Source organism: Nannobrachium achirus, assembly GCF_963921795.1.
Source record: "Nannobrachium achirus genome assembly, chromosome: 20".
Classification (NCBI taxonomy): domain Eukaryota; kingdom Metazoa; phylum Chordata; class Actinopteri; order Myctophiformes; family Myctophidae; genus Nannobrachium; species Nannobrachium achirus.
The window spans coordinates 20813726-20838095 of record NC_137827.1 but is presented as its reverse complement, the minus strand read 5'-3'; the positions used below and the strand labels follow the sequence as shown (position 1 = coordinate 20838095).

The following is a 24370-nucleotide window of genomic DNA, read 5'->3' as shown; positions in this document are numbered from 1 at the left end:
TTGAAGTTAAATGCCTCGCTAGGTGCGTACCACACTTCTCACCAGCCAACAGAGAAGAGGTAGGCTACCGCTACGAATGAACTGAAACATGCGCTGAGGCTGATCGCTCCCCAAAATAACACATTTGGGATTGATTACATGAAACAGGCACCTAGGCACGCAGTCTCAAATGTTGTTAGGCTAGACTAGAAATATGTCTATATAATGCTGCACACATACTGTATATACTTTCTTTTCAACTTTTGACTTTCTCTGTTGGGAGTTGACTTATGTAATCAAGTCGATTGAATCGATTTGTAGATTTTTTTGGTTAATGCCCTACCGTGAGTTACTATCTATGTTACTATCTATGAATGTTACTTTGTAGCCTCAGCTGCAATACTGCTGGTGACCAGTAGCACTGTTGAGTCACACACACACACACACACACACACACACACACACACACACACACACACACACACACACACACACACACACACACACACACAGATGCACGCACACACAAGCACGCGGCCCTGAAATGAACTACTACACATACACACGGCCACGCGCACGCACGCACGCACGCACGCACGCACGCACGCACGCTCCACCGCTCACTTCAAACTTTGTTTGATTTTCTTTAAATACATTACAATGATATTTCGGGGGCTTTTCTGCCTTTATTGACAGAGAAACAAGGAGAGAGAGAGAGAGAGAGAGAGAGACAGGGAGTGACACACAGCAAAGGTTGTCAGGCTAGGGAATGGAACCCACGACTCGCTGCCAAGCTGCATTAGAGCATACTAACAACAACACTACACAGGGCAGTGGTGCTGACAGATCAGTTGCTCTTAGCAGAATCTGTTTTGAGGGATTAGTCATGTTGTAATGTAGAAGTCTTAATGCTTGTGGCTCGTAAACACTTTCTTAGAAAGCTCTTATGCTGCATGTCGTCGTTGTCGGGTGGAAACCTTGTATGTCCAAAACCATTTGTTTTTATCATTTAAAAAAATGAACTAAACTAGTGAAAACAGCCGATCTACAAGCAGGCGTTGTGTGCTTGTAGATCTGCTGTTTTCACTACTTTTGTGCGACGGCCTTGTCTGATGAAGCAGAGCTATACTTCGCGAAAAAAAACATACAAATTTGAAACTTGGAGATACAAGATTTCTGCCCGACAATGACGATATGTCACTCATGTTTATACACACACACACACACACACACACACACACACACACACACACACACACACACACACACACACACACACACACACACACACGGCTGTACATGGAGCCACGCGTACGTCTTTCATATTTCCACTCAATTTCACAGTGATTGTCTAGTTATACTCCATGTTATTTGGAGTCGTACACAGGAAAAGTGCTGATTTTCAGCACTCAGCGTTTGACTGTGTAGTTGTAGGTATTTGGACCCTTCCCGCCTGCTGGCGGCAGAGCCGTGGAAAGCCTGTTGACTGAGGCAGGAATTCGTTTCCTCCTCCTCTGTTACCATTCAGGTCTGTCTGATTTTAGTCTGACTGTTTTCTTGGCTGCCGCCGCCTAGCGCCGAGCTCGTGTGAACCCCATTTCGGAGCCATTACCCGTGTTGGTGTTGGCATTAATTGTCCACACTTTCTCTTTCTCTTATTCTCTCTCTCTTCTCTCTTTCTCTCCCCCCCTCGTTCTCTCTGTCTGTCTGTCTGTCGGTCGGTCTCTCTCGTTAATTCCCTCTCTCCCCAACTGAGATTTGGATGTGGCACATGGACCAAGCCTCCACTCAGTGCCTCAGTACTGCTCCTCTCCTCTCCTCCATACTACTCTCCCTTTCAAAATGTAAGCCATTTACCATGGGAGGGAGTGGGTTGTTGGCTGATTTACCACTGTTTCAGGGTTGTGGCGAAGCTGAGTGCCAAATAACCCTGAAACAGTGGTACCCAGTGGTACCCACGACCCTCGAATGGTAAATTGCTTTTCTACCACTTCTACCATATAAATGTAATGAAAGAAAACACAGTTGTAACTTGCAAGGTTATTTAGTTATACAGCTGCAACACAACAGTGGGCGGGGGTCCATGAGCCAACTCAAGGTTGTTGATTGATTTACCACTGTTTTAAGCCAATCAGAATCCAGTATCTGAACATGTGACCACAAAAAGTGGTAGAATATAATATATATATTTTTTTCTCTTTACTCTCCCCCACCTCTCGGTCGTTAGAGAAAAAACAGCGGGGGCCCTCGCACTTTAGATGAGCTTTCCCTAGACATAATAGGCACCCAAAGTGCTAGTTGTTTGGGTTGTGTTGTCGGGCCGTGTGGCAGGGGTGTGGATTTACGCTATCTGGCGACCGCCTGCATGAAGATCCCTATCTTTGAGCCCCGAGCATCACTCCTGGGTTGAGCGGCCACACCAGCGCAGGGTGCCAGTGTTTACCGTGCTGGTGTTAAATGAATGGGCAAATGCTGTGTTTTTCATCCGGGTTCTCATGCATGGTAATCTGCATGCATCTGTCTCTGGAGCGAGAGTAGAAGAAACTCAACAACAGCAACAGAAGACACCAGTTAGGTTACTCTGTGTCTCATTCATTCAGTCCCAACTGAGGGCCTCCTTGACCCCATGAACCCTAGGCGGGTCCCTATTCTGGGCATAATAGGCGGGAATAACAGATCTCCAAGCTCACAACATGTTGCAACGCACAGTGATGTGCGCTTGTAGTTGATGTGTGCTTGTCTAGGAATGGCAGTGGGTAGGAATGGCAGGTTTAGGAATGGAGAAGGACCCCCCAGATGGGGTGTAGAGAGAAAAAAGGGAGGGAACCAAGTATACACCCCTGCGAGGCACCAGTCCATACAGGCTTTAAGCTGTTGAACATTTCCAGTTAAGGTTTGTATTTTGGATGTTTATATCTGTTAAAATCTACCTTTTTTTTAATATAGTCATAATAAACAGGATATTCCAACTATTAGCACGCAGACAGAATTTACGAGGGGCCCCCGAGGGCCACCAGTAAACAGGATTGCGTGTTTACATGCCAAAGTATCATGTTACCTTACATGTCAGCCTGTCTCATCTGTCTCATTTGTGGGTTAGTCGTAATCAGGATTATGCGTCCCATGTCTGTTAATGTAAATGGGTATATTACCTCTGCCAGATCAAAGGAGGAATGCGACAGCGTGGTGCTGTGGTAGCGCGCCGCCGCCATTATCCCATCGCGTGCCGAATAATATGGGAACGTCGGCCGCGCGAGTAAGCGCACACGTCGCCGCAGCCTGTCAAATTCAATACTTTCAGCGCACCGCCCGCAATACTATCACTCTGCGAGGAGCACAGGGCAATTAGGTCCCGTCCCCTTTGTGTATTATGATACGCAAACACTGTGGTCTGCTGTGAACATGCCCATTAACCTCCCGAGATATCGGTTGACTGTTGAATATCGTGTAATTTTGTTGTCTTCAGTGGCCCTGGGCGACTTAATTACAGCCGTTCACACAGTGTTCCTGCAGGATTAGGTTACCAAAGGCAGACACTGACAGTTCCAGTGGACCACCCTCGACATCTCTCTGTTGTTCGCTCTCAAGGTGGGCTGTTGCATGCAACGTGCGCTTCGTACACGTGCGCGTGTGCGCACACGCACACACACCAGTGGTGTAAAGTAACTAAGTAGATTTACTTAAGTACTTTACTTAAGTATAGTTTTGAAGTATTTGTACTTTACTTACTTCCAATTTCCAATAGTTTTACTTCTACTCCACTACATCTCGGATCCAAATATTGTACTTTTACTGCACTACAATTATTTGAAAACTTTAGTTACTTTAGTTACTTTGCAGGTATAAATTATTATATTATAAAACATACATGAACCACACTAGCCTAATTTTCTACATAGGCTATTTGAAAATAGCCGATCTACAAGCTCACAATGCGTCGCATCGCGACGCGTTGTGAACATGTAGATCGGCTATTTTCAAACATTTTGTACTTTTACTTTTGGTAAAGGTACATTTTGATGCCAATGCTTTGGTACTTTTACTCTAGTACATTTTGAATTCCAGACTTTTACTTGTAACAGACTACTTCTACATTGCAGTATTGATACTTTTACTCAAGCAAAGAATGTGAGTACTTTTTCCACCACTGCGTTTCATACACGTGCGCATAGACACACGCACACACAAATGCTGGCATACAGAGACATGTAGGAGCCAGTGTAAAACATGAGTGCAGGCAGGTCTGCGCAGTAAAATCCTTCGTGCTCGTGTAACTAGAGGTGGGACGTTTGCGAACGAACAGAGTCTTTTGAACGGCTCTTTGAAACGAACGATGGGATCCGGTTCGCAGTAGGGAGCCGTTCCTTTCTAAAAGAACAGTGGTGGGAAAAGTACTCAAAATAAAGTATCAATACTGCAATGTAGAAATACTCTGCCGCAAGTCGAAGTTCGGAGTAAAAGTATAAAAGTATTGGTATCAAAATGTACTTAAAGTACCAATAGTAGAAAGTATTCATTATGCAGAATGTCCCAATTCACAAGTTTTCCAATTAATAAAGTGTAGAAAAATGATTTGAAAATAGCAGATCTACAAGCTCACAATGCGTCGCAACGTGACACATTGTGAGCTTGTAGATCGGCTATTTTCAAATGCCGGAAATGTATATATGGCCGAAATGTACCGGTATATAGGGTTGAAGTGATTTGTAATAAAGTAACTGGTAACTAAAATGAGCCAGGCTTTTGAACGGCTCTTTGAAAGGACCGGATCCCAGAGATCCGGCTCACTTCAAAGAGCCATAAATCCCATCTCTACATGTAACCTCGCAGAGTGTACAAAACGAACCAAATGCCCCGTCATCATGGGTCCATTTGGTTCCATTTATTAAATTAACTGAGTATTTCACTGTGTGCTCTCCAGGGATTCCAGTCTCATATCACCATGTTTTCTTTTTTTCTCCACCCTTTTTTATACTCCCCTCTCAAATAAAATCCAAACCCAAACCACAGAGGAGCCGTGTTTTCTGTGTGGCCGTCAGCCCCCCCCCCCCCCTCCCCCCCACCCCCTTTTTTTTAACTTGCTGTCTCTCCTCTCTTCCTGCCTGACAAAAGCTCTGACTCGTTAATGCGACTGCTGCTGTTGTGGTGGATCAATAAGATAAAAAAATGAAAATCAATATAAAATCACCTGGGAGTTTTGGGATCGTATTATAGTGAATCGTTGTTTTCCACTGTTTTTAAAAGTTGCATTACAGTGACTAATGAATTTCTTTGTCGACTAATAGTCATAGGAATGTGCCCACTACTTGGATTACTTGGTTTAATCAACAGATCAAATTGGGTTTTCTGCATGTCTGCAGCGATGGCTCACCTGGCTGGTTCTTACCAGTATGGCTATAGTCCTTCCTGCAGCCCACCTGGGTTTGAATATGACCCAAGACCTTTTGATGGATGTCATCCCCTCTCTCTCTCTCTCTCTCCCACCTTTCCTGTCTCTCTCTCTCTCTATCAGAGAGAAGGGCGGCCAGGTGGGAACCGTGAGATTCCCAGTTCGATCCTGGGCTCCCCCAGAGATGATGATGATGATGATGATAATGATTATAATAATATTAACTCATTTACTGTCTTTTAAACATTGACTGAAGGGGTTAACTGCCGCGTCGTCCTTACTTTTTAACGTGGGGACGTGCGTGCACAGATGGTGCGCAATGTCACAGATCATGTACCAGGTGTGTGTAGAACCGATCACAGCTTTCAAATAAAAAAATCCGACTGAAAAAATACCTCTCCATCGCTGAGCTCCATCTGCAACTGTTTACACGGAAGCTAGCGGTAGCTGCACCATTGTCCCGCGGCTCCGCCCCGAGACGCCGATCTCCGATAAAAAAGCGATTTTACTTTTTAATGTTTTATAGCGATTAAAGCCCATTAAAGTCTCGGGACTATCGGGACCGGCAGAGAGGTACGTAGGGATTTTAACAGGACTATCGGGGGAGGCAGTAAATGAGTTAATAACTAGTAAGACAACTCAGGGTGACGAGCCATGTCTTGGCCATCTGGCCAGTGATGTATATCTGACCCGTTACCCATATATGGAGACCCCTGGTACCCATAGAGATCCATGTATTGTATATGGAGATATGCTATGCGTACTCAGTTATTCGTTATGTGAAAGTCCTATGACGTCTATGATATCTGACATTATACATACAATCCTGTTGATGCCCATACATGGAGATGTCTGTAGAACCAGCCACACAGATATGGGCTGTCTTGGCCATCTGTCTTGACCGTATATTTATTCTGTTAGTGTGGTATGTGGCCGATGTGGCCTCCATATATGGGCATTCCCATATGAAGTCCTGTTAGATATGGGCTTAATATTGATGACTAGTGAAGAATTTGTAATGTCTTAAAGCTATACTGTGTAAGTTGCTAAACTAGTGGTCAGTTGCGGTATTGCTTTTTTCGGCCATTTTTCGCCCCGGAGTCGTCAAGGACCACCGCCGCGGACCACCGGAGTGGCGCCGCAAACCACCGCGACCGATACGAATCCGTGGAGGGGTAGAACCATGGGTAGAACGTAATTTTCTGGCCAGGATTTGGGGATTAAGAGGTTAAGAATCCTTCACCAGGGTAAACACTGTAGCTGAGCGAGGCTACTTCCTTTTTTTTGTTATCAAATATTTTTATTTTCCATAATCAAAAGAAAAATGCAATTAACAGACAAACAACACAAACAATAGCAAAACAAGAAAAGGAAAAGAAAACCCACCCACCCCCTTTCCCCGGACCAACACGGAATGTACAGTAGTGCATGCCTGTGCTAGGCTGTTACCACTATATAGTGATTTCTTGAATCATAGCCTTAAGCTTATCTGCAATGTCCGACCACATATTAATGTTTTCTTCTTTTGCTCCGTGTAACCTTGCTATCGACTGCTCTAAATATACTATATCTAGAAAGGTTAAGGCCCACTGGCGAAACGTTAACGTATGAGGAGGTTTCCACCGCGTAGCTACCATCTTCTTCGCCGCCGTTAAACCAGCAAAGAAGATGCGCTTGCGTATATTGTTTAGTTGCAACTGTGAGACGTCATTTAATAAAAATAAAGAAGGAGAAGATATGATATTGATACTAAAAATAGTTGAAAGTTTTGAGGCAACCATATTCCAGAATGACGACACAGCGAGGCTACTTCCTGAAGACACGGTAGATCCGCTGTGATTGGCCGGTAGTGTATCATGTGTGTATGATCCGCGATGTGATTGGCCAACGTATACACAACGTATACAGATGATGCAGATGACGTTATTTTTCCGCGAAAACCGGACCCCGGCCAGGATCATAGAAAACATATAAAGAGAAGGCTTTAGAAGCTGAAAATAACGGAGTGGGTGTTCTAAAACTTTAGCGATTTAACAGTTAGGACAATTTTAAGATTTGTTTTATAAAAAAAAGTTACATGGTATAACTTTATTGCCACATTTAGCTACTATGTCCCTGAACTTCACATGAAAACTGCTAGCCTAGCCGCTAGCATAGTGTTGGGGACATAGTGTTGGGAGAGGGGAGCGCTTCAGCTCTTTTGCGACCAGCATAGCTGATTATCTTTGTTTGATGAGATGAGACCTGTGTGGTAGTGCTCATTATTCACACGGGTAGATAGCTATTTCAAGTTTCAACCAATCAGATTGCTTCGTCGGAACTACCAGTTGTATTACCGGTATGAAAGTTATAGACTGGCATAATGAAAGCATTATATCTAGAGTTGACAAGAGATGTACACAGGAAAAAACAACTAATAACCTAACAATGGCTTGGCTGAAAGCTCTAATTGCTATCCCTGCAATATTGTCACAAAATCAATATTGAGGTATTATATCTTCATGATATGTGTTTTGTCCATATCGGCCAGTCCTAATCATAATGTTGTGCTGTACAGTAGTAGGGGATAATCGCTATTATCGTTTATTGTGAAAAAAAAAAAAAACACTCACGATAACCATATCGTGGAGATTTAATTTATAGTGATATCGTCCTCCGTCATGCACTGGGATCAATTCACCTTTTATTTGCCGAGCTGCATGCGGTACGGTACCACTTAAACCCCCTTAATTGGTAAAACGGACCTGTAAATAACGTACTTGAAACGGTCCTTTTTTTCACTCTCTACAAAATGTCTTTGCCAAAAAATAGCTGATCTACAAGCTCACGGCGCATTGTGAGCTTGTAGATCTGCAATTTTTTGGCAAATGTTCCGGCCCAGGATAATGGATGTTGGAGATATTTTGATTATCGCGACAATATCGTAAATCACAATTCTTCTGGTCACAATAAATCGTGACCTGAAATGTTCATATATCGTCCCATCCCTGTACAGTAGCGGTGAGTAAGCGCGGTTAAGACGAGCGAACGCGCCCTCGAAACACACATCATGCCATTTCAGTGCGTTCTCTGCCTCGTCTGGACAGCAGCCATGCGCGAGGCCATAAAGCAAGTTATAATCTTAATTTGGGGCAAATTGCTCCCTGCTATTTTAATGTCTCTAATCCGTTGTTTATTGTTTCTCAAATTGGGATTTGAGTTTTTTTCCGCCCAAGTTGTCCTGCCTATCGGCGGGGATATACGGTAACAAAATCTTTTTATAGCGCTGTAATGTCTGTTGTGGGAAGAAATAAAAACAACAGATTTCTGTTTTCTTTTTTTTTTACTGTAAGAGTTGTGTGTGGGGGCTATAGTGTGTGTGTGCAGGGGTGTCACACCAAATTCTGGGCCCTGGGTACAAGGATTCACTGCGGGCCCCCCATGAATGTTAACTATTGAAAAATAGCAGATTTACAAGCTCACAGCGCGGCACCGAGTGCCGCGCTGCGAGCTTGTAGATCTGCTATTTTAGAAAAATCGTGAAAATGTGTGCAAGACACCTATGTCAAGGACCCCCAAGATGATATGTATTTGGCCACGGACCCCGATCTCAAAATATTTAGTTCCAGGGACCACCTGGAAGCAAAATTTGAGTTAGAAATGTTCGCTTAAAAAATACATATATTCAAAGATTTTCACAACTTTTCAAAAATAGCAGATCTACAAGCTCGCAGCGCGGCACTTGGTGCCGCGCTGTGAGCTTGTATATCTGCTATTTTTCAATAGATAAAGTTATTAGGGCCCCAGTAACTCAGTCCCACTTTCCTACCCCTTGTGACGCCCCTGTGTGTGTGTGTCTGTAGGTCTGTACGTATGTGTGTGCGTGTGTCTGTCTGTGCGTGTGTGGGGGAATGCCACCCATGCAGCTTCTTACCACTGCCTTATGATTAATGGACAGGCTTTTTTACTGAGGGATACTGATTACGAGATGTTTTGACTGAGATCTGATTAGCCAAGCCAAAGGCCTATTTTATTACACACAAAACATTCCACTTACTGGTCCTGTGTTCCAGTGAGCGTTCCTCATTAAGTGCACAGTGCGGTCGAAGCTCCCTGCCTTTGAACCGCCCTCCCTGTCCCACATTTGTCAGATAGTCACACGCTTTCCCGTACCAAAAATAGGGGTACCCTGATGATCACCATGGCCAGGCTTGTTCTGAAGTCTTTTATATAGGGCGATAAATGGACCCGGGGGGCCCCTGTGTCTAGAGAGTAGGGCATTAACGAAAAAGTCGACAAGTCGACTCAGTCGACTTCATTACACAAGTCGACTCCCACCAGAGAAAGTCGAAGTTGAAACAATATATATACTTTCTATTGTGAAAATAGCAGATCTACATGCTCACAACGCCTCGCAACAGATCGGCTATTTTCACAATTTCTGCCTCTATATATTTGACAATTTGGGCAATGTTTAATTTGTCATTTTAGGGGTATTAAAAAAGTCCTTAAATTGGCACTTTAGAAATGTGAAGATAGCCTCTATAGTCTATACACTTAAACTTTATGTTGGTTTGTTTACAGTTGAGTGAGAAAACAATGTTTCACATTAAGTTAATCATCTGGGGACCCCCCAAAATAATTGGGGGGGTCGCGTGCGATGTGATGACGTCATCAAACGATAAAGTCGAGTCGACTCGCAAAAATTACAAGCCGTTAATGCCCTAATTGATAGCTGTTTTATCCGCTGTCTTCGGGGCGTCTGTGTTGTGCTTCTAGCTCGGAGCTTCCCGGCGCATCTCTCAACACCTCGACAACAGAGAAGCGGCTCAGAGGCAATAATTTATCGGAGAACGATGATGCAAGGCTAATTCAATTGTCGTAGTTGATGACAAAAGCACACAACACATGAAGGATGCTTTATGGTGTTGTTGTTCTTGTGTGCCAGCAGCGATCTGCGTGGCCAGGGGCGGGACGCGGGAGGGGACCGTTGTTTTGGGGGAGTCGTGTCTCTTGTGGCGTGGAGTTGTCGAGCAGCGCCCAGTCCAACAGCAAAAAAAGAAATGCGAGTAAACACTCCCCTTCAGGGACGTGCAGAGAATGCTAGAAAGGCAGGGGTGAAAGGTGAAAATATTGAAAATAGCAGACCTCTAAGCTTGGAGGTTGGCTATTTTCGGTACTTGATACCACACTAAACTAAGCATAAAAAAGGCAATACTGGAGAGGTGGCGTAGAGCATGGATTTCCACACAGCGAGAGCAATTCTTTTAACACAAGATGTTGTATTTAAGTTCAGGAGAGTTTGGACAAGGCAATTCTCTTGGCATGGAAAGAGGGCATTTGCCTGTCTTTCACCATAGTAAAAAAGAAACTGCATTCACGGTCTGGATAGGGCACTTTTTACAGACGGGTAAAAGGGCAGGGGCTCAAGCCCCCTTTGATGTCTTTGTGTGTACGTGCCTGCTCCCCTTGTTCATCATGCATGCTTTCTTCTCTCCTGTCAACTAAATGTCTTTCTTTCTTTCTTTCTTTCTTTCTTTCTTTCTTTCTTTCTTTCTTTCTTTCTTTTTCCTTCCCCTCCCTCCCTCCCTCCTTCCCTCCTTTTTAATGGGTGTGATGTGTATGTTCACTGGTTCCTCCTCTGCCTGTCTGCGACGCTTGTTGTGGGCTCTGTGGACACATTAACAGCGCTCCCCAAGGCAGCGGTCGAGCCACAGAACAAACGTTCGTCTAGCTAGGCGAGCGGCTCCGCAGGCTCGTGGGGCAGGGACGGCGTCTGCTCCTAATTGGAGGAAAATGCGCCGCACATGGAGTCTGCTTGTCGGGGTTTTGGCGAGGTGGTGCCGGTTCCCCCCCCTTCGCCTGTTGTTGTGGTGCCACTGATGAGGCACTCTGGGCCCAAACCAATTTATTCCAGTGCTCCGTTCCCCAAAACTAATACATTATGTTTTATGACTCTCTCTCCCTTTCTTTCTGTCTCTCTGTATCTCTCTTTGTCTGTGTGTGTGTGTGTGTGTGTGTGTGCGTGCGTGCGTGCGTGCGTGCGTGCGTGCGTGCGTGCGTGTGTGCACGCACGCGTGTGCGCGTGTGTGTGTGTCTACACAGTATACTCTGTGTGTTTTTTTTATATAATAAAGAGCTTGCAAATGGAAAATCAAATCCCTTGTCTTCTACTTAACAACTACTGTTTAACCACACAAATCTTAGCATGTGATAATAGGGGAACGTTCAGCTAAAATAGCAGATCTACAAGCTCACGTTTCGATAAGCTTTTTTACACCAAAGTGGTCTGATGGTAGAGGGAAAAAATAGACTTGTGGGGGACACCAGTCAGTGAAGTACAGCCTATAGGGTCCAATCCCTCATCTGAAGTCAAAACGGGTCTCGCTGTTTAGATTGCAGGCGTCGTCTGGAGGACATACTATGACAAACGTTGTTCTGCTCTGTCTTGCGTACGCAGTAATACGAACTGATCTCGAACCTCAAGATGGTATATCATGTTACTTTGAACTCCCCATGTTGTAATACAAATTTTAGGACAGGCCTTTAGGCTAAATTAAGTGCAATCGGGGCGCTTTTTGGGGGATTTTAGACAAATCCCTGTCCCATGCAGAGCGTGTGAGATTGACAGCATGAAAATAGAAAAACAAAAGAAAATTTACGAGTGTTTTGAAGAAGTGTAGACAGTCTGAAATCCAAGAGCAAGCTGGTGAGGTCTGGGATCTTAGATAGTGTTCCTAGAAGCACCTTTTAATAGGCACGGGCTCAATATGAATCGATTACGGTAATCTTGCAGTTTTCTTTCTTTCTTTCTTTCTTTCTTTTTTAACTGTAAACTATCTCTAATTTACGGCACTATAAATGTACCTCGTCCAGCTGAACTAGCGGTGCTGCAGCCCCGTCATTATTTGAGCCAAGCGCATGTGAGAAGACATCGCTTGCCGTCACGCTGGCTTTTGTGTGCTTAACACTGGCATTGACCTGCGGATGCTAGAATAAACAACGTTGGTTATGGCAGCTTTGAAACCGCCAGCCCTCTGGCCTATTCTAAAAACAGAGTCTGTTCTTTTGAAGTGCCATTAGGAGGGGACCCCCGCCACCCCCCCCCCACACACTCCATTGGCTCTAAGGCTGTGCTTTCAGGGGCGTCACAAGGGGGGGGGGGGGGGGGGAGTGGGATGGAGTTACTAGGGCCCAAGGCGGAGGGGCCTTAATTATTTTATGTTTAGCTTTTGAAAAATAGCAGATATATAAGCTCACAGCGCGGCACCGAGTGCAGCGCTGCAAGCTTGTAGATCTGCTATTTTTGAAAAGTCATGAAAATGTGTGCAATCTCTTTGAATATGTGTATATTTTTTAAGCGAACTTTATTTTTTTAACTCAAACTAGAAAAAAGCCCCCTGCGGGGGCCTGGCCCCTTTCCTATGTGAAAGTCCCCTGTACCCAGAGATGGATACAGTCCAGTGGGCAGCTAAGCAATACAAATGTAGGATAGCTCAACATTAAATATGCAGTTTTTTCCAAAATGCAAAATAGTGTAAATGGCAATCCATCCACATCCATCCATCCATCCATCCATCCATCCATCCATCCATCTTTCCACATCCATCCATCCATCCATCCACATCCATCCATCCATCCATCCATGCATCCATGCATCCATCCATCCATCCATCCATCCATCCATCCACATCCATCCATCCATCCATCCATCCATCCATCCATCCATCCATCCATGCATCCATCCATCCATGCATCCATCCACATCCATCCATCCATCCATCCATCCATCCATCCATCCACATCCATCCATCCATCCACATCCATCCATCCATCCACATCCATCCATCCATCCATCCACATCCATCCATCCACATCCATCCATGCATCCATCCATCCATCCATCCATCCATCCACATGCATCAATCCATCCATCCATCCACATGCATCCATCCATCCATCCATCCATCCATCCATCCATCCATCCACATGCATCAATCCATCCATCCATCCACATCCATCCATCCATCCATCCATCCATCCATCCATCCATCCATCCACATCCATCCATCCATCCATCCATCCATCCATCCATCCATGCATCCATCCACATCCATCCATCCATCCATCCATCCATCCATCCATCCACATCCATCCATCCATCCATCCATCCACATCCATCCATCCACATCCATCCACATCCATCCATCCTCTACTGTACCTTACCGTACCTTACTGTACTGTACTCTACTGTAATCTACTGTACTTTACCTTACTGTACTGTACTTTGCTGTACTCTACTGTACCTTGCTGTACTCTACTGTACCTTGCTGTACTCTACCTTGCTGTACTGTACTGTACATATTCTGTGTTCTATATCTATGAATTCTATGTGTTCTAGAACTATGAATTCTGTGTTCTAGATCTATGTTTTTGATTCTTGTTCTAGATCCCCCCCTCTCTCTCTCTCTCTCTCTCTCTCTCTCTCTCTCTCTCTCTCTCTCTCTCTCTCTCTCTCTCTCTCTCTCTCTCTCTCTCTCTCTCTCTCTCTCTCTCTCTCTGTGTGTGTGTGCGTGCATCTGCCCCCCCCCCCCCCCCCCCCCTTCCCTCTTGTAACCTGAGACCTGGTGATGATAATGACACTTCGCTCCCAACTATGGATTGCGCAATATGCCGCCTACAGGCCAAAATGTGGGGAAAAATTGTAAACATTTTGGGATTATGAGAAGTAAGGCCCATTCCCACTGGGCCAGATAACAGATATCTGGAGATATTTCTCCAGATATTTTTCCATGCAAAGTGGATGGTAGATAGAGATAAAAAAATATTTGCCACAGATAAAAGTATCTGTGGCAAATATCTGTGGTAGACTTTTTTTTTTATCTGTATCTACCATCCACTTTGCATGGAAAAATATCTGGAGAAATATCTCCAGATATCTGTTATCTGGCCCAGTGGGAATGGGCCTTTAGAGACACATCTGAAGGTGATAAAGTTGATGTTGGGCAAGGTACATGCGTTATTGTTTTTTGACAATTGAACAACTGCTGAACGTGGAGTTACAGATGGAAACACACACACACACGCATTTTTTTTGGGCGATTCTGATTATGTAGTGGGATTTTGCTTCTGGGGGGGGGGGGGGGGGGGGGGTTCAATAGTTAAAGCACACAATGTGAGTGAATCCTTGTACCCACCCAGGGCCCAGAATTTGGTGCGACACCCCTGTGTGCTTTGCCCCGATCCCTGTGAAATGCTGTGGTTTAACTTTCCAACCCCCCCCCCCCCCCCCCCTGGCTGCAGCTGGGGCCAGGGGGGTGGGGGCCACTGGCTCTCCGTGACACTCCCCAGAACAGTGTGAGGGAGTGGTGAGGAGGAGGAGGGCTTTCACGAGGCTGCCTACAGGCCAGCCCTGTCACGCTGAGGGTACATTATCACCCCAGGAACTCCAGGGTACAGGGAAGCCCCCAGAGCAGGGGTCTTCAACGTTTTCAGGCCAAGGACCCCTTAGTTGAGAGAGAGATGAAGCAGGGACCCCTCCACAGCCTGTTCCTAGATTCCATATAGTTTCATCGTTTGACAGCGCAATCGTCAGTGTATTTTGGATTCATGTCAATGTGTGTTTTCACATATTTAACCACTTCAACCGTCAATACTTACTAAAGTTGACCTTTCACTCTGTGCTGTCTGCTCCTTTTCCCCTCTACACCAAAGCTCTTTGACGAAAATAGCCGATCTACAAGCTCACAACGCCTCGCGCTGAGCTTGTAGATTGTCTATTTTTGGCTAAAGTTCTCAGAATATGGACACTAGGGTTCAAGTGGTTATGGAGGAGATAAAAAAGTTTCTATCACTCAAAGATTTGGAGGACCCCCTGTAGTAACTCTGAGGACCCCCTAGGGGTCCCGGACCCCCTGTTGAAGACTCATACCCCAGAGCATGCACGCACCCTCCTCCATCTCCTGAAAAGTAACATATACGTATCTATAGATAGATATAACATCTATAAAAATCTCGAGTTCTGTTAGTTCATCACACCTTTCTTTCTGTCACACCTCACGTCATACAAAGCACTGACCTTGTGACTGAGCCCAGTGGTTTTGTTCCATCCAGCTAATTGAGCCCTCCTGTCCTTCTTGTTAACACGTGGTGATGATGATACGTAGGCCGTAGAACCTCCCGCTCGCTAACGAAAGGATTACGGGCGGCATGCATGAAAATGTTCCTCGCAAACCGCAATTGACTTCTTTATCCGCGGCCTGATGTAAGCAGCTCCAGAGAAGCTGAAATTTGTATGTACTTAGCGCACGTAATGCAGCCAATCCCCTCAGTAGCAGCACTTTGATGTACATTTCTCCTTTTGAGTGATGGGGTATACAATACGCCACACGTAATCAGTAGCAGAACGACACAGGCCCATCTTTGCTAGCTGACACTTAGCGGAGGCCTGTGATAAGACTGCGCTTTAAAATGGCCTTGATACTTTATTTTATTTTAACCTGTCACCCTTCCATCGTAGTATGCCAATCGGTCACACTTATGGTCGGATGGTAGGCAGGTTTTCAGTGGAATCTAGTGTCACTTTGTCCAGGCAAAATGACCTTTCTATTAAAGATGTCTTTTTACCTTTTGCTCGTTATGCGGTTCTACCTGTACTTTTAATTCAGGTGGCTGTAGCTCAGTAGGTAGAGCGGCTTGGCCAATGATCCATTGGTCGGTGGTTCAAATCCCGGCTACTCCTGTCTACATGTCGAAGTGTCCTTGGGCAAGACACTGAATCCTGAGTTGCTCCCGGTGAGCTGGTTGGTGCCTTGCCTGGTTTCTACTGCCACCGGTGTATGAATGTGCGTGTGAATGGGTGAATGTAATGCACATTGTAAAGCGCTTTGGATAAAAGCGCTATATAAATGCACCATTTACCATTTATACGTTTTTAACCCAGCACCCATTTTCCATGTGCGCAGTTTGCGTTAGTTTTCCTTTTAACTTTGTCCAAGCTGACCATGATTCTGAATTTATTTTCCCCCCTCCTATCAATGAGGCACACACTATCTCAATATATCAAGTGCCAGCATAGCTAATCTGTGTTTTAAATTCTTGTTGGAAAGAGATCATTTACATACATACTGTAGGTGCTTCTCAATAGAACTTGGGTAGAGCAATGAAATTAACTACACATTTGAGAATGTTTAAATTTATGACACAAACCCTGGCTGTTGGATAAGGCACCTGTGTGATTCTTGCAGTTTCATTTATTATAGTATTTAAATGTTATACATTGTCAGGTCTTGTGTTGTTACCATAGGTACATTTGTTTAAATGCTGCACTTGTGGTTTGACTTATTTTTTATCTCTTAGAGCAGGGGTTTTCAAAGTGGGTGACGGCCGGGGCACCCTGGGGTGCCGCGAGATGATTTGATAATATTTGGAATTTATTTGGACACTTGAAAACATATTTAGTATCATTTTAAACTTGAAGTGCTGTTGTACAAAGTTATTTTTAGTCAGTTCTAACCAAATTGGCTATTATCTCAACGTTTTCCTCGCAACATAATCACTAAGATATCGTCACTGTCGTAAAACCACGTATCTCCAAGTGTATGTCTTTTGGTGAAGCAAAGTAAAGCCCTGCTTCATCATACAAGGCTGTCGCACAAAACTAGTGAAAACAGACGATCTACAAGCACACAACGCCTCGCATCGCGAGGCGTTGTGTGCTTGTAGATCTTCTGTTTCCACCCGACAACGACGATATGCTATAAATATAAGGAGCTGGGAGTGAAAATTATAATGTAGGGGTGCCTAGTATTAAAAATATATTTATGGGGTGCCCTGAGACAAAAAGGTTTGGGAACCCCTGTCTTAGAGAGCACCACAATGGAATTAAGTCCTGTGTTTTATCCTCAAATATCAAAAAAAATGATAACATCATGTATGATTTGTGGGTTAATTTGAAATTCCAATCAGTCAGTCAGTTAATCAATCAATCAGAGTTATTGTTATTGTGACTTTTTCTGCTGACTTTCCCCAGTGGACAGTGGAAAATTGATAACATCATGTATGATTTGTGGGTTAATTTGAAATTCCAGTCAGTCAGTCAATCAATCAATCAATCAATCAATCAGAGTTATTGTTATTGTGACTTTTTCAGCTGACTTTCCCCAGTGGACAGTGGAATTGTTGTGACTCACACCGTGTCCCTCTCTCTCCACAGAGCTGTACGGCTTTGACGTGCTCATCGACTCCAGCCTCAAACCCTGGCTCCTGGAGGTGAACCTCTCCCCTTCCCTGGCCTGGTGAGCCATTCCATCTTATCTGATCAGCGTTCTGAGGAACGCCAGGATGCTTAGTCACTGGTTAATCTGGCCTGTTGTTGTTTCCGGAGGATCTCTCGCTGCAAATCAGCAAACACCAGTGTTTGTCTTGGAGTATGCTTCTTGTTCCGTTTTCTTCTCCTCATATACATGTAAACACTTACACACTTAGCCTCGAGAGGAAAAAAAAACACTTGTTAATACAGTAGCTGTTGCACTAGTGGCGTCATTTCAGAAAAAGCTAAGGTATGGCAACATGACTGGTAAGACACCAGTCATACCTTAGCCATACCTTAGCAACAGGCACGATACATTTATTTTAAGAAGTACATTTTCTTGATATGGTAGCTGACCTGCGGAACCTGGGGCTATCCCATTTTGTCAAAATGGGGTGAATAAAAGTGTGGAGAATATAATTATAATACCTTGTTAAAGTGACCATTTTGTAAAATCTTGCATTTGCAGTTATTTTACTGTAATTTAACAACATAATAACAGATAGACAAAGAGACATTCATTGATTTATATCCCCCCCCCCCCTGCCATACCCAATTGACGCCACTGTGTTGCACTGAAAGGAAGTGCCGTTTACGATTCATTTGTTGATAAATACCCTTTGGGTGAGAACTTCCTCTGCTGAAAACGCTACCAAGGAAATTCCCTCAAGGTTAGATGGCTAATCCATTTCTCTAGAAGCAACACTAGACTTGGGCTGGATCTATTTTTGAGCGGTGGTCACACCGTCTCCTATACGTGGCCGTGTGTGTGGGTATGTATGCGTCCGTCCGTCCGTGTATGTAGCCTGCAGTACCTTTTATGACCACACATGTTAAGGGAGGGGCGCTGTTGTTCAGACTCACATTCACACACACACACACACACACACACACATACACGCACGCACACACACACACACACACACGCAGCCTCCACCGCTCAGTTCACACAAGTGTGATTTTTTCTTGCGTTCCTGACCTTTACTATATGATGGTATTTGTGTAAAGAAAAAAGTTAAAGCTGAGCTGGTGATAGACGCCATTGTTGCATATATGACAATGTCTTAACCTGTGTGAGAACAATAGACAAGTCTTGCTGGGTTTAACCACATGACCCCTAACTTCCCCATTATGGGCATGTCATAATAGGCGAACGTTCGTTGGAGATAGGCAAACATCCATCAGAAATAGATCTGCAATCTCACCACGTGTGGCAGATCTACAAGCACAGAACACCTTGCGGTGCGAGGCGTTGCGTGCTTGTAGATCGTCTATTCTCACTTGTTTAATTTTTTTTTAAATGAAAAAACTAACGGTTTTGGACATACAAGGTTTCCACCCGACAACAACGATATATATATATATATTTATTTTCTTCCAGTGACGCGCCTCTGGACCTGAAGATTAAGTCCAGCATGCTATCGGACATGTTTTCTCTTGTTGGTGAGTACATGTGTCAAAGTAGCACTCGGGGAGAATTCCAATGACTTGTTCAGATGATTACACCTCAGCGTACAGTAAGACCAACCAAAACCAAACCTTTGGACCCTTCGGGTATGGGAGGGTGTAACCAGCGACCTGGCCGTCGTACAGATTGCTTTGTTGTAGAGTGTAGACCTTTTCATATCAAGGTCCATTATTTATTGGGCACATGAGCTGCGGACCACCATTTGATTAGATTTAGCTTCTCACACCCAAAACGTAGAATAATTGGTTGTCGTTGGATATGATTTTGTCCATAATTACTTGCTGTATTGATTTGATTTGTATTGATCTGTATTAACCGTTCCTACTATTATTTATAATGATCTTGAAAATAATAATCTGACATTTTGAAACGAGTGAAAATATCTGATAAACAAGCTCACAAGGCATTGATTGCTATGCAACAGTTTAGAGCTTGTAGTTATACCTGTACATATATAAAGTACAGATGTGCATATCAAAACTTCACACGTCCTGCCATTGACAAGACAGTCGATTCTTTATGTCCTTCTCTGACTTCGAAGTTTAAATCTACCTACGAAGGTGGATTCTGCTTTTCAGTGGGAACAGAGTGGTTTCTTCCCATCTGCAAGTTTCTGCAAAAATAAGCTCCATTCTCCATAAAAAAAATTAAATGCAAAACAGGGAAAGAAACCTGAGGAAAAAAATGCATTCTACCACTTTTTGTGGTCACATGTTCAGATACTGGATTCTGATTGGCTTAAAACAGTGGTAAATCAGTCAACAACATTGAGTTGGCTCATGGACCCCGCCCACTGTTGTGTTGCAGTTGTAACATTTCCAAGATCCTTGCAAGGTACAACTGTGTTTTCTTTCATTTATATGGTAGAAGTGGTAGAAAAGCAATTTACCATTCGAGGGTCAGGCAACCCACCAGGGTCGTGGGTTGTTGGTTGTTTGGCACTCGGTTTCGCCTCGTGCCACAACCCTGAAACAGTGGTAAATCAGCCAACAACCCACTCCCTCTCATGGCAAATGGCTTACTTTGCAGACTATTTTCAGAAAAAGAGCAGTAAACACCGAAGAGTTGAAACTATTTGGACTATTTTTGAAATAGGACTTAAGTGATTAATTCACCATGTATTGTTTTACGATTAGGCCTGGGGAGTTATCTTTTGGGTCTGGGGCTGGGAATGTTTAGGATCTCCATATCTAGTAGGGGTGGCCGATATGGTGATAATTATCATACAATGTCTCCACGATATGCCTTTTTAGAGGTATCATATATATCGTGATACCATTGAGGGAGCCTTGTAAAAAAGCCTGTTTAATCGTTAATACAGAGATTCATTGCAGAATTCAATCTAAACCTGCATTTTGGTCTAAATCAGTAGTTCTCAAACTTTAAAATGTCAAGGTCTCCACTCAACTCTGACATTTGTATACTGTCAGAGTTACATACTTGTAAAGTTCAATATAGACCTCCCAAAATGAACTCAGAGAGTCTAGTTTGTGTCAAGTAACTTGAAAAATAACCATAAAAACCAACGTGAAAAAGAATTGCGATAAAATCATGTATCGTGATACAGTTAGGGAAAATATCGTGATATTGTATTTTTCCATATCGCCCACCCCTACTATCTAGGCTGCTGCAGACTCCACAGATTTAGTCTGCAACATGTTCCGCTGTGCGTTTCTCTGCCCTGTGTCTCCTATTTACGAGATTTCTTTTAAGCATAACCTTGCACTGAAGGCATAGATGTTAATTGGTCTCTGCTCACTGACCAAGGTTACTTTTCAGCCAACGGAGACAGTCAGCTATTGTCTTACAGTTAACTGCTCACAATGCCCACATTCTGGTAGTTAACTATGTGCACAGCGTATTAGAAAATAGTTGGGTGGCTCCATAATGGGGGCACCGGGATTGTGCAAAAAACCACAGCCATTATTAATTGACATTAAATGACTTGCGGGGGGAAAGATTGTCAACAGAGGACTTGGTTGTTTTGGAGTCATTAAGCTTTCTTGAGAAACTGGATACTGCATTGTCAGGCTAGAGCAATCTTTAGCATGCAGACATAAAAATGCTTGGCCCCAAGGCGCAGATCAACACTGTTTATACAACAGAGGTTGCAGTGGTGGATGAGATGAGCCTTTGTTACATCTGGTCCCACCATCATTATTGTGTTCTCATATAACAGCCCGAGCTCATAGGAGTATCATGATAAATGCACCTGAAAAGAATCTCACATGTACATGCATGCACGCACGTGCACACACAGGGGTGTCACAAGGGGGGGGGGGGGGGGGGGGGGGGGAGTGGGACTGAGTTACTAGGGCCCAAGGTGGAAGGGGCCTTAATTATTTTATACTTTAGCGATTGAAAAATAGCATATATTGCGAGCTTGTGGATCTGCTATTTTTGAAAAGCCGTGAAAATGTGTGCAAATTTTTGAATATATGTATTTTTTAACTGTTCTGCTGCTGTAGACGATCCTCACCGTCATTCAAATCGGTGACTACATGACGCCGTTGACAGCGCTCACCGTCAATCTTACTGTATTTACAGTAAATGTATTAATACTTACATAATGTCGCTCCGGTCACGGCCGCATCGGTAATGTCGGCGATTTGTTTAAAACGCACGTTGGGCGTGCACGCGAAGTGAAGCTCCTCCATGTTAAGTCAATGGAGAGGCCCATAAAGAAACTTCATTTAAACAAAATAGCCATTTTGAGCCATTTTGCACCAGATCTAAATGTAAACAAGGCACAAGGCAGGGCGCAGCCATCTTCCTCTTCTTGTCCCACACTGTCATGTGACTAGATGACGTAATCGTTGCCGTCAAGTGATAATCCAAAAAAACAAAAACAACCCCCTTCCAGCCCTTCAAAATAATAGCGGCGGCCGACGGAGGAAACGACGCGGCACCAAGGCAACAAGCAACCTTCAGATTAAGAGGCACGGGTTGTGTTAAGTGAACATTTGTAACTCAAAGTTTGCTTCTGGGGGGTTCCTGGAACTAAATATCTTGAGATGGGGTCCGTGGCCAAATACATATCATTTTGGGGGTCCTTCACATGAAAAGGTTTGAGCACCACTGACATAGAAGCATAGGTTTTTCAAAAAACCTTAGAAGGATTTGAAATATTCAAAGACTTGCACAAATATTCACGTTTTTTCAAAAATAGCAGATCTACAAGCTCGCAGCGCGGCACTCGGTGCCGCGCTGTGAGCTTGTATATCTGCTATTTTTCAATAGTTAAAGCGCAAAATAATATGCAATAATGCGTTCCCAGTTCCCCCTATGAAGAACATTCATGCAGGGCCCACAGTGAATCCTTGAACGCAGGGCCCAGAATTTGATGCGACCCCTGAGCGCGCACACACACACACACACACACACACACACACACACACACACACACACACACACACACACACACACACACACACACACACACACACACACTCACACAGTCTGACAAATTGGTCCCATACCAGATGCGAACGGACGAGTACACAGTGAAAACCTTTGTGTTAATGTGACTCAGAGGAGAGTGCAAATGGAACCCAAATGGACCCGTGACAGATATAATCACAGCTTCGTGGTGGTGTATCTTGATTGGGTCCATACTGTTAGCATCCTCTGGCCTGCAGGCCTCCATCTAGGCTGTCGTTACGCCATGCAGTCTTGTTTGTACATGATTGCATGCACCCTCCCTGGCCAAGCTGTGGCTTGAACCCCCCAACCTTCCAGTGGAGGGACCTTTTATAAGTTGGTAATATTTACCTCATACTTGTTTTTCTTAAAGGACAACTCTGTTCTTTTACAACAAGGGTTCATAGTTTAGATTGTAATTAGAGAAAAGAAGAGATGAGTGTTAAAATGTTTTCATTTACTGCTTTCTATCGTTTTAGCCATTTTAATGATTTTTATTTCAGTGGTTGGGGGCATGCGTTCAAGTGGCTAAATATGTCGTTTTAGAGACATAATAAGCCCATTCCCTAGGTGCACCGCAATCTTTCATGGACAGATGTGACTAACGGGGGCTAGTAGTGTTACTGTAAATAGTAAAAAAGACATTGACGGCTTATTGTGTCTAAAAAGCCACTTGTACGCATGCCACCAACCACTGAAATCAAAATCATTAAAATCGCTAAAACGATAAAGAGCAGTAAATGAAAACATTTGAACACTCATCTTTTCTGTTCTCTAATTACAAACTAAAATATGAACTCTTGTTGTGAAAAAAAAAGTTAAAGTTGTCCTTTAAAGATATTTTGGGGGGCTTTTCTTCCTTTATTGATTGTACACAGTTGAGAGAGACAGGAATCAGGGAGAGAGAGACAGGGAGTGACACGCATCACAGTCGTCGGGCTCTAGAGCCTATGTGGTATGTTAGTGACTTAACCTCTAGGCCAGCAGCACCCCTATACTTGCGTTACAATGTCACTTTCTCTGACAAGTAATGCCATATAAATATGGCGTGCCTGTTGGCTCAGCTAGTTAGTGCAAAGATCATTGTGCTCCTAGCGAGAACGAAGACCCGGGTTTGAGTCCAACCCCTTTTTTGTCTTGCATGTCTCTTATCTCTCTCTGCCCTTGGCGTCTTCTGTCTTTCTGCACACTCCTGTCTGAAAAGTTATTGGTAAAAAAAGAAATATATGATTGAATGTCAAATCACAGACAAATTGCATTGTCACCGGTGTCCAAGCATTCAGAAGCTCAAACAAGCTATATACCGGTATAACAGTTTTCTGAAAGTAACGAGTTACTTTACATATACACGTGACTGTAATAATATCACCCAATAAAGCGCTACATTACATTGTTACTCGTTAAAGTAATATCATTACGTATTGCGTTACTTAAAGTAACGCGCTACCGCCCGACACTGCTCCCGTCCTGCTCATTAAACCAGAGCAGAGAGCCATAAATTGCCAGTTATCTTTGGACCGAGGCATTAGCTCGGGCCCGGGGAGAATGAGCAGTGGCATGTAAAACATAGCCCATCTATTATTCACCAAACAAACCCCAGCGCAGTTGGCTGATAACACTCTGGGCCACTTCCCAGCGCTGTAAATAATGACAGCATGCCATTAGCATTCATTTTCCCCTTGTGTGTAGCTGTCAGTCGCACGTCAGCCCCATGTTTGCGATAATTGCTGCGTTTAGGCAAGAACGTGGCACGGATCTGGTCTTTTACCTGACGTCTGGATGAGGTAGCACAAACAGCCTCGAGGCCCCGAGCTGTCGATTGACT

At 44.0% G+C, this 24370-nt stretch overlaps 1 protein-coding gene across 1 annotated transcript in view; it reads left to right on the top strand.

Moving 5' to 3' along the window:
* Positions 1-24370, top strand: part of ttll5 (tubulin tyrosine ligase-like family, member 5) — a gene marked incomplete at its 3' end in the record, with an annotated part of 145156 nt that overhangs the window by 17052 nt on the left and 103734 nt on the right. Inside the window, exons 13-14 of the mRNA XM_080750889.1 lie at positions 17562-17643; positions 19039-19100. Coding sequence (XP_080607015.1) covers positions 17562-17643; positions 19039-19100 — 144 coding nt within the window. The remainder of the gene's footprint in view (positions 1-17561; positions 17644-19038; positions 19101-24370) is intronic.